Raw genomic sequence first — 12128 nt, forward strand, 5'->3', positions numbered from 1 at the left:
CTTTCTAGCCGCCTAACTCTTCCTCCATATTCTGAACAGATCTCTTAGGAACACAAGAACGTCAACACTGGACCGACGTAGAGGATGTTTACCCTCTTATGAGCTCTTGTGAGCAGCGTGTCTGTCCACATGCTCTAAACGTCCTTCCACTGCACCGGCACAATGTCTTTATTCCATACAAACCAATCCAACCTAAACACCTGTACTGTCAGACACGCAGGTGTGTGCGTATGTTCCTGCACGCACCCATTACACCCTGGTATTAACGCCAGCATAAGGGGGATGCAGTTAGCTTGATGTATTATCCAGTGGCTCCCAGTGGGTGCTTTTAGCCAGTGTTGCTGTCACAATGATTGAGCTCAAATACTGCTCCAACTATGTATATGGATTCACAATGAAAAGGTGCTCAAGGACACACACTGTGCACACACACACACACACACATCGCCTTCTCCATGGGCGCAAGAAGCAATGAAAAAAAGGAAATCAGTCGATCGCAGTCAAAATTAGATTTTTTTTTTAGTCCTGAAAAACAGCAAAACATAACGGAATACTGGCTTTTACCTTCATGTCTGTGGTCCTAATTTAAAAAAAGAGGAAAAGGATCAGTTGGAAGGCTGTTGCTGTGATGTATCACCATCCTCTCTATCGATCTGTGTGTTTTTTCTCTCTTTCTCTTCCTTTTCTCTCTCGCCCCCTCCCAGTGGTTTTACCGTTACACGCCTCACGTGTCCTCTGCTTTCCGTCTCTAGAGAGACTCCAGACAACATGGAGAACAACATGTTTCAAAGGAGAAAATGCTAACTATTCAGCAATCCAAATATTTATCAAGGGTGAACGAAGGGATGCCACCCCTGAACTTTCACCATAAAAGCACAAATAAATGACTCAAATAACACTGAACTAAACATGACATCAGATACTGTCTCAGTGGCTCCAGTGCAAAGTAGTCAATCAATGAGTCTGCCTAGATCTCATCTCTCTCGCTCTAAAAGCTGTTTGCTGACTGAAGCACATATTATAGTGACTGCAAAAGTGGTGGTATCGTTTTTATTACCGGTACTATTTTTCCATACACACAAATACAGAAACACACATATTTCAGTGTCATTTACAGAAGTAGTGGCTTTGAGCTGGTTCCTTTGAAAAAAATGCCAAGACAGAGAGATTTTCTTCTGAAGAGAACCTCCACCTGAACACATGTTAGCCTCCTATTGCTCTGCAGAAACCAATGAACTAGGAAGAGTTCCATCGACTTCCATTAAAAACATGATCACATCTTGAAGTTTCTAGCTCTAAAGTTTGCAGAAGTAGGTCTGGACGGCGGAATAATGAAGAGCAAGAGGGAGAATGAACGGGATGTCTTCTCCTTAAGGGTGCTGCTAAATAAGTATTTACTGACTGAAGTGTTGAAAAACGAATTAAAAATGACTCACTCAACACTCTCTAAATCCTTATGCTCTAAATCCAAACCCTGAGCCTTTTGTCACACCTGGTCTTTATAAGCCAGTCAATACTCAAGAAGAGTATTTTAGTCAGTCCACCATTCATTCAGTCAGTCACCAGTAAGAAAACACACCTAGGATATATTTCACATTATACACTGATCATCTTTTTCTGGAATGAAAGTGAAAATTTGTTTAAAAAATAAGAAGAAAATAAACGATACCGATAAATCAAAATTAAGCATTTTTTTTCAGGTAATTCAATGAATAAATTGTCTTTTTGAAATAACCACGTGGTAAAGTCGATTTTTGTTTGCTCCTCTGTGAACTAAATACTTGACAAATGAAAAGTACCGACTGTTAATTTGAATTAGTAGCGCTTATTAATTGAGACAAAATATTGTGTATCACGACATCTCGATATATGATTTCATCACAATATGATTCAATTGAAAGAGGATGAATTACCATATTGAATTATCACCCAGCCCCTAAAAAGCATTACATTTTTTTTAAATAATCTATCAAACTATTTCTAATGCATTAACATCATTTCAGCATGTTTTGACAGAAGCATGTGACTTTCTTTCTGTCACTTATTGCAACTGGGAGTTAAATTTCTTTTTAAGCCCCTGAAAGCACCGGGGGAAAAATTTAACCAAACATACCAATTATATGTTGTTTAGTTTTTACTTGTTTTATTATTCTTGTTGTTTGTTCTCGCCTGTCTGTTTATAATTAAACTTGATTAAATTAACAGCATATATATATATATATATATATATATATATATATATATATATATATATATATATATATATATATATATATATTCACACTATTTTGTACAAATGAATAAAAGTAAACTATCTTGGCATCAGTTAAAGTTTCGCACATTCTAATCAGAGATGCACAGAGTGTTGGTAAAATGTGAAAGTGGTATGAGAAAAGAATGTTTTTAAAATATATAATATATATATTTTTGTTGTTGTTTATATTTCTGGAGATTATGTGACCTTGTGATATGGCCTCACAGCAAATCTTTGTTGCCTAGGAGATGGCTAATTTTTCAATGTCAGTCCCTGGGGAGGAGAGGAGAGGAGAGGGGAGGAGAGAGGAGGAGAAGAGAGGAGAGGAGGGGAGGCGAGGAGAGGGGAGAGAGGAGAGGAGAGGAGAGGGGAGGAGAGAGGAGAGGAGAGGAGAGGGGAGGAGAGAGGAGGAGAAGAGAGGAGAGGAGAGGAGAGGAGAGGAGAGGAGAGGGGAGGAGAGAGGAGGAGAAGAGAGGAGAGGAGGGGAGGCGAGGAGAGGGGAGAGAGGAGAGGAGAGGAGAGGGGAGGAGAGAGGAGAGGAGAGGAGAGGGGAGGAGAGGAGAGGAGAGGGGAGGAGAGAGGAGGAGAAGAGAGGAGAGGAGGGGAGGCGAGGAGAGGGGAGAGAGGAGAGGAGAGGAGAGGGGAGGAGAGAGGAGAGGAGAGGAGAGGGGAGGAGAGAGGAGGAGAAGAGAGGAGAGGAGAGGGGAGGAGAAGAGAGGAGAGGAGGGGAGACGAGGAGAGGGGAGGAGAGAGGAGAGGCATATCCTCTCAGGTCAAGTGAGGATTTCAGAGCTTTTTTTTTAAGTAGTTTAAATAGGTATAGAGCAACTTGCTTCTGTTTCATGGTCTAGCACCAGAGGACAGCTCTATTACACAGTAAAATATATTCATATATTATTTATGCATGAGTATATGGTCATCAATGCCAATGAAAGCACCTATATTAACAAATATACTGTGTGGTGTATTTGGCATGCATAGAATTGACTGAACTAAGGAGAGAGAGACGGTCCATTCATCCGTCTATAGTAATGATTCATTTACGACCCCCCACCTCCCCACCACACACACCGAGCCTCCTCCCTGCTCTTCCTCTCTCACTCTCTGTATCCCTGTAACTCTCTCTCTCGTGCTCCCCTCAGCGTCTGATGCAATCCGTTACCAACCCAGAGTGCCTTCCTCTCATTCAGACACAAAGAGAGCACGAGCGTTGTGCTGCGAGAGGAGGAGGGGGACTGGGAGGAGGAGGGTGGTGTCCTGGATGTGCCAATCCTCACCGTGCCCCTGGGACACATACGAGATAAACACCGGATAAGCCTGACAAAGGTGGTGGCGCTAAGGCACAGGAGTTGGCACGGGTAAGGGGGCATGGATATTAGCACTGAAGCGCCCCCTATTGGGGATAAAAGGCACAGTGTGGGAGTGAAGAAGAGACAAAGGAGCATGGCTACAGCTGAGGCAGGAGGTCAGTGTATGCCTAACTGAGCAATGTTCCCTCATGGCATGAAGATACTGACGGCCAGGGATCTGCAAGGGGTCCTTAAGGCTCACACTGTCAATTGTGGGGCAACACTGCTATTCTGGGAACGAGGGATGGTGTGTGTGTGTGTGTGTGGCCATGTAGGACAGCATGTGTGTTTGCAATGTGTTGGAAGCAAGCAGTGGGGAGGAAAAATGCCACGGATCCCTTAGACAATGTGACACATGCAACACCTGCAGAGTGCAAGCATGCAGCAGCATGGCTAGCGCTGCAGACATCTGCATACGATTTGTATTTGTTTGTGCTCTATGTGCTTGAGAAAGATGCTCCCTTTCTCCCTCTCCCTCTCCTTCCAGGATGCTCAATAATTTACGGACAGAACAAGTCAGGATTGGCTCAGCAGGGGGCGTAGCAGCTGACAACATAATCATATAGAGCTGTCAAATGAGGATTTACATGATGCACAAAAGAGACACGCTTACATGTAAATCTCTGCACTGAAACACTGAGTGTAATTTCAGTAAAAGACATATGTTTGCATCTACTGATCAGTGACTCTATATGCTTCACTACCATTCGGTAGCTTATAATGTTAGTTATGTCTGCTCGTAAAGTGTTTTTCCTCTTTTCTCTTCGAAGCAAAGTCGAAGCCTTTTCAGTCTGATAATTCTATTTGATCATCACAATGTGAGCCCAGCGGGTGAGAGATACAACGTGAGAAGTTTGGTGTCCATGTAGAGTGTTTTTAGGGTAAAATGTCCATTTGATTCACATCCTTTCCACTGTCAACAAACCATTCAGCGAGCCCTCGGGCCCTGCACGGAAGCACCTTTTTTTCTCCTTTAATTTACAAGAGTGCTTTTAGGTACAACAAATTGCAGTCACGTCAGGCTTTCTATACGTGTGCAACACAAGTGACACACGCTCTCTTGAGATGACACACGGTGCGCCTCACTGAGGGACTTCCAGCTGCTCCGAGCAACTAAACCTGCGTTTGCTACAGCGCAATCACAGCAGACTGCACTCGTGTCAAGCAAGAGTTTTCTGTGCATCTCTTAATTTGCACCACATCTGAATGACAATTGCAATTCACGGCTATCTAGTTAAAAAACCTACAACCACGAATAAAAGCACGTTTTTATTGCGTTTGCTCCCTCTAAGCGGTATACTAACAGATTTCTAAAAATAAGCAATTTGACAGCTTAGTGGTTTCCTGCTTGAATGCATTTAAGCACCGCGCAGTTAGAGATGACAGGAATGTTGCGTCCTCACCAGCAGAAGACGTCGAAGTGGGCAGACTATAATGGCTGAAGCAACAAGCTGAGCAACTGTCATCACACCCACCCCCTCTTTTTTACTCTGTTTCAGTCTGACTGACTGTCTCCCACATTGCCTACACATTTACACAGTGTGACACACACACACACACACACACACACCCTCTCTTCACCCAGAGAGTGAGAGAGAGAGCTGTGAGAGCTCGACTCACCTCTCACCACCTCACACTGTCCCCTTTTTTTTTTTTTTTAACAGCCTCACACCATGAGCCAGCCGTTGGAACATCAAGGAGAGGGGACTCGACAAATACTGAATCATTCAGCCATTCATGCTGCCTCGCTGCGTCACACCCGGCCACACGCATGGACCTCTGGCAGTGTATATTTCTCACAGAGACCTTGTGGCACACAGAACATGCCGGAGAAGTCCAGTGACAAAACCTCAGTGAGGTGTGTGTGTGTGCAGTGAAAGTTCTTACCTGTTGCCCAACAACTTTTCTTCCAGTTCATGTGGCTTGAAGAACCACTTCCCGATCCTCACGAACCCCTTATCCATCAAACATCTGCAGCAGTGAAGAAGAAGAAGAAGAAGAAGAAGAAGAAGAAGAAGAAGAAGAAGAAGAAGAAGAAGAAGAAGAAGAAGAAGAAGAAGAAGAAGAAGAAGAAGAAGAAGAAGAAGAAGAAGAAGAAGAAGAAGAAGAAGAAGAAGAAGAAGAAGAAGAAGAAGAAGAAGAAGAAAACAGAGGAGAGGAAGAAAGTTATTCATCAAACAAGGAAAAACAGAGCCGGGAAATGGTTTAACATCGTGTATAATGCACCTCCACATATGAATCATGCAACAAGTAGTATTCTTGAGAGGCTTCGAGAGGTTTTGATTCAACTCAATGCTGATTTTGTATGCTTCTGTTCTGGTGCTGTTGTATAGGATTTCATTACAATACAAACTATTTATCAATGACGGCTTCCACGATATCAGGCCTTACAGCCTCAGCTTATGCCAGTAGAAACTGTTTCACGTTGTTTTATATCTCGTTGCCCTAAGATAAGTGAAATCACTTTTCAAAATCTTTTTATCTACCGCGAAAAAATAAGCCACAAAACATTTTGACTTTCACTCTGGCTCTTTTGCCGGTTATGGTTAGAATGGTTTTATGATTTCACTTGTTATTCACAAACTGCAGCAGCCCGTCCCTCTACAGCTCAGTGCATAGCAGTGTTGTAGTCAAGACCACCTAAACCAGAGCACGTGACGATCAGGACCCGAGTGCATAAGACAGAGACAACCCTTTGACGGGTTGCGACCGAGTCGATATACAAACACTATTTCATCAACTTTATTGTCCCCATCGGGACATTTGTCTTGGACTCAATGCTGCGCACACGATATGAGACACAACATGTCGTCTTATCATTAGAGCTGCCTCCATAGCAGTAAAAACAAAACAAACGAAGCAACATGTACCAAAGCACATAACAACCACATATTACACAAAGAATGATAAGAACAAGCAACATATTGCACGACCCCTCGCATCGTACCACGAAGCTATCGTATGACCCCTGCAGCCTCAAGCAACATTATTTACATCTTTTTTGAGGAAGGCACAAATGAGTCAAGACCAGACCAGTGCTGTATGTACGTATGCATGTAGGTATAAGTGATGAAATGTCCTGATAAAATAATCAAAAGGCAATGCAGAGGTGACTTGTATGTGTGGGAATTTCCCTTTGTGTCGTATGAGCAATAACAGTAATGATGTTAATAAATAAATCAGGCAATGCACCGGCAGTTTAGTGGCGCCCCCGCAGTCTGAAAACAAAATCCTGAGTCCTCTTTCTCTGAGACAAGACCGAGTTCAAATGCGGATGTTTCCAAAACGAGACTGAGACAGAGACCTTCAACAAGTGTTCTCAGGACCCAGACGGATCTTCAGTGCTGTAATACTGGTGCGAAGGAAAAGGAAAGGTCATCTTCTGCTAATCTGCTTTGCCCAAAAGTGGTGTGCACGTTAACACATAGCTTTCCAAAACCCTTTCCTCTCGTCCCATCAAAGGTTTGATCACATCAAACAGTTCAGTCATGCTCCCTATTTGGCTATCCCACCATCTCTGCCCTTCTTCACCTCGTGTCGGCCTCCTTTCAGAGACAAAACTCAGCGCTCTAACAACTTCGACTCGTCTCCGTGTGCAGGTGCCAGTGAATTCCCTGCTGAATTACAAAAATGATTTCATGGACTCCTCTGCACTGAGCTGCGCTGAGCTGTCCAAAGCTTTTAGCCGGCAGCTCTACCATCTTTGGTACAGTCTTATCGACCCCAAACAATTCATTTTAGAAGAACACTAACAAAGGAACTGTACTTAAATTGGATTGGTTACATCATGGCAGATACCCAAACCGCCTAATAAAAGGTCAGTGTGTCTGATACCAATTTGGTGTATCGGATCAATGTGCATGGTCACGTCACTGGAGCCCTTACAGAGAATATACTGTGAGGGTCAACAGTGCATTATTTCCACGGAGCAATGCTGAATAGCCTCAAGATACAGCTGCTTCAAATACGGGCTCTATAAAATGATCTTGAAGATATGTTCGGATTATGATATTAGGCTCTTAAAGGAAAATGTTGCTTATTCTATTGCATAGCTCGTTGTAGACTCATCTATCTTAAACCTGCCTTTTTTAGGCCACATTGAGGCCTCACCAAAACATTGACATATTAGCACCATATGAAGTTGATACGGAGGACAAATACTTTACTTTACTTATCCGGCTGACAAAAAAGCTACATTTGCATCCATTCGGAGTTTCCTCTCTTCACAAAGTCAGCAAGTCGGTGTGTTTTTCAGCTATATGCAGTGTGGAGATGAAGCTGATGAGAACAGTAACACTGAACCAAAAGAGCGGTAGAGTTGTGTGCCATAAAAGCAAAAACAAGAAGCGAAACAACACTGAGGAACTGCACAATTGGGAGATAATTCTCTGTGAAGTTCAGCATGTGTGCTTGATTGACAGGCGTCTCAAGCTACCACGCTTGATTGAGCTGTTCATGTTCTGTCCACAGTCAAACTCCTGCTTCAGAGCACACTTTTAGAAACCTATTAGCAAAGCCATGCCCTTGTTTTTCTCTCATTGAATTATTTCCTGTGGTATAGCACTTTCAAATGTATTGACAATGTATGTAGTTCAGGGTAATTTGACTGATCGATATATCTTTTATTTCTGTCCCGCTCCAAACGTCACATTGACAACAATTTGCTGACCTCTGAGTTCACTAAATCGTTGGAGATATATTGTGATATTTCCAATCTTTTACTGAAAATGTCAAAAATAATAAATGTCAAAAGGAAGTCTCGTCCTCGGAGCATCGACTGACGAATTCGGCCGTCGTACAAAATCTTCCCAGTTAAAGTTTTACTCATACTCAATGTACTTTGTACTTTAGTTCCTAACATTCGTCTTCAGTAGGTTTTATTTTTTCGCTGCTTGATTTAATGAATTGTTCATGTTTTCTTCATTTGTGATTGTTTGCTTAAAACTAAAAAAAAAAAAATTGTTCTTCATTTCTGTAAATAATTAAATATTGGTAATAATTTGAGGTCAATTTTGTCTGAACGATATGAAAGAGAAAGTGGAAATGATCCATCCTGTGTTGAAATAGTGAGCTATAAAAGGAGTTAGCTTCAAGGTAATAGGAAGGTTAATTCAAGCTGCCCCCTATGATGATCACTGATGCTTAACTTAATAGAGAGCAAATATGTGCTGCTTCATTGAACAGATGGCTCTGACTCAGAAAGGAGAGCTTTGGGTACTTGAGCAAGTGATTCAGCGCTCAGATTATAATTTCATTCAGGTGAAGCTGCTGGGAGAAAACTCAAACTGCCTGTCAATACGACACAAAGTTCCTTTGTTTGGTGATCTTTGTATTTAATTCAAAAGGACATTCTTGTTCATTTCAGAGACGAAAGTTACTTTCAGAGTACATATTGAATTACCGATGATGTTAATGTTTATTATGCTGTATAAAAAGCAAATAATTAGCTGGTTCCGAAAGCCTTTTTGAGTGAGCGAAAGAGTGCTGAATAGATTTGACTCATTATTCGTATTGATAATATTGTGCATATGGGTGCTTCAGTCATCCAGAAGGAAAACTCACTTCCTAAACATTATCATTGTCTCTCTGAATCAAACCTCTCCGGCACCAAAAACCACATCCTACCTTCAGCTATTGTAACGTTATTAAATTAGTGCAAACAGATATTTGTTTACTTACTTTAACTTCCTTATTTAGCATGTATAAACTCTTTATTAACACTACAGCACAAAATAAACCTTTGATAAATGTACGCAGCGCTAAAGACATTTAACGTGTTTATTAATGTACAGCATTTGTCATGTTTCATATCATTACAAATGTGTTTCCTTATATTGTGCCTCGATATCTGTTTATACAGCAGCCTCCACTTGTTGGTGCCCACACGAGGCCTTGTAGCTTTTATTAATACATTAATAAAAATGATATTGGCTTACAACTACATCATAGTGTGTTGTATACACATACATACATACAATTTATTATGTGATGTTTATAAATGCTAAATGGAGCTGCAAAAACATCACAACACTGCAAGTTATATACTCCATAAAATATTTTATATTCGATATAACAATGCCAGTTATGCAACTTGTATTCATATTTTATGGAGGTCGTTCTTTACCTTTCCAGCAGGTTGTGTATGGCCTTGAACAGGAGGGTCCTGCACTCGTAGGACAGCCCGCACTCCCAGAGTCCCTCCTCAGCCACTGGAAGAACAGGAGAACACAATCATGAAATTATACATCTCACTATTTCATTATCTCGACAGCAAAGACAGTAATGGTATTTTTCTGTGACAGCGAAACATCTGCAAGCACCAGCTTGAGGATAATAAACAACACATGATTCAGCGTTTAACTGCATGTGTTTATAGCCCACTCTGTCAAAACATGCTGCATGTGCTGATGAGAAAACCTGCACATTATATCAGAAATTACACTGGAGATGAAGTTGTCTCTGTGTGTGTGTGTGTGTGTGTGTGTGTGTGTGTGTGTGTGTGTGTGTGTGTGTGTGTGTGTGTGTGTGTGTGTGTTGGCAGAGGGTGCTTGGCTGTACAGCTGTCAGGTTGGCTGCAGCGACAGCCCAGTCAAACCCCGTGCAGTTGTCAGCAGCAGTTAGCTGGAGAGCGAGTGTGGCCGTATCTGTGCAGGCCGACACACACGCTTGCGTGCTCAGGTTTGTACACGCACACAGAGTTTGAACTCAACCCCCTTTATTTTCGGTGGAATATACGGACAGCTGGAGACAAAACGTGGTCAGCTGCACTTTGCCCAAGCTTTTGACATCTCCGCAGCCAGTTCACACGTGTCAGATGTGTTGTGAACAATTGAGCGCCCTCTTGATTTCTTTAACCCCCTCGACACCAACCCCCAATACCCTTGTCCCAAAAAGAACACACACACACACACACACACACACACACACACACACAGAGAGCGGCCGGTTAAGAGTGTTTCTCTTTGTTCTTTGCCATATACCTGCAGGGCTCCTGGAAGAACTGGGGGATTGTGGGTGAGTGTTGTGTTTGCTTATAGGGTGGTGGCAAACAAACCAAGCATCACAGAAATACACAAGAAAAAAGCAAAGAGAGACAGAGGCAGAGGCAGATCGCCTGGGGGATGGGTGGCATAAACCCCAGTAGAGGTTTTCTCTTTCTCTTCCCTCATTTGGTGTGTGTGTGTGTGTGTGTGTGTGTGTGTGTGTGTGTGTGTGTGTGTGTGTGTGTGTGTGTGTGTGTCTTCCTTTTTCTTTCTCTGTTGCTTTGTTGATATTTTGCCCCCGTTTTTTTTCTTCTTCTTCTTCATACCGGAGTGAATGAAATTTCCTTAGTCGCCAGAATTACCCAGTAACCATGGAAACGCTGGCGGTGAGAACATGGCGCCCTGGCATTCAATTTCAACACTGGTCCCTCCCGCCCCTCACCCTCCTCCTTCTCCTCCCTCCTCTGTTCTATTGCTTCCAACACCCCTCCACCAGCACCGCTACCTCCCCCCCCCCCCTCCCTCCACCCACCCCTCATCTACTCCTGCTTCAGGGCTCAGACAGGAAGCTCGCTCTAGCCAGCTCCTCTACAGAAGAGAAAGATAGAGCGAGCACCACGAGCAGAATGCCAAGTCTCCGGCAAATCCAGCTCATTAGCTCGAACTGTCTCTGTATCTCTCCCTCGCTTCAAAATCCCACAACTTTTCGTCTTCTTCCCCCACTCTGCCAATCCTCCACAACCCTCGTCATGGCCGACTCACGGCGGGCTCTTGACCCCATGTGACTCCAAAACTGACACCTCAAACCTCGCATCCTCCCAACACTCCCACCTATAAGTCAACAAAGCTGAACCACACGCACACCGCAGAGAAATGGACTTAAAGTAACTTTTCCACATTTGCTCCCTTAGTTCCTGCATGTGGTTTTGTGGCTCCTAACAGAGCAGGTGCAACGTGTTTCCCACCAGTGGTACTGGAGCAGCACATGCTTAGGTGCCTAAGACAACATGCAATCCACATTAGACGCTCCTGTTTATAGTTTAGCTGTCAAAGAGCCAGCTCACTGCACCATATCAACACACGGTGTGACGAATCACTCTAGCATGCACACACAACCTCACAGTCACACAAACATTATGAATATAGAAAATAGAGTGTGAAATTAAACAATGATCTGACACATTAAAGAGTGATATTCTGTAGGGATGCGTAACCTGTGGTTTCATCAGCAGTCAGTCAGTGACCATCATGTTTGGAGTTTTTACTGCCTGTTAATCAGGAGGAGGAACACAGATGGCCCATGGGAAAAGTGCACTGTGGACACTAAATGCACAGCTAAGAGCAATAGGGCTTTAAAGCATCACGATCCATCATTCATCACAGTCTGAGCTACAGGGAACCGCATCATGCTTGAAAGATCTTAAAGGCGACTGGATGTAATCAGCCTCAATTAAACTGAAAGCTCATCATTTTAGTTTTTTTACTGATTTTCACTGATTAAAAAACAGCTTCTTCTTCTTCTTCTTTTCGTTAAAAAGAAAA

At 42.9% G+C, this 12128-nt stretch overlaps 1 protein-coding gene across 2 annotated transcripts in view; it reads right to left on the bottom strand.

Annotated features, from left to right (window-relative positions):
- LOC306792726 (mediator of RNA polymerase II transcription subunit 13-like) overlaps window positions 1–12128 on the bottom strand; it is a 63283-nt gene that overhangs the window by 18138 nt on the left and 33017 nt on the right. For both annotated transcript variants that reach the window (XM_079290015.1, XM_079290014.1), the window contains exons 3-4: window positions 9728–9812; window positions 5491–5574 (exon numbers count right to left, since the gene is read on the bottom strand). In XM_079290015.1, coding sequence (XP_079146141.1) covers window positions 5491–5574; window positions 9728–9812 — 169 coding nt within the window. The remainder of the gene's footprint in view (window positions 1–5490; window positions 5575–9727; window positions 9813–12128) is intronic.

Source organism: Melanostigma gelatinosum (assembly GCF_949748355.1).
Source record: "Melanostigma gelatinosum genome assembly, chromosome: 18".
NCBI lineage: Eukaryota > Metazoa > Chordata > Actinopteri > Perciformes > Zoarcidae > Melanostigma > Melanostigma gelatinosum.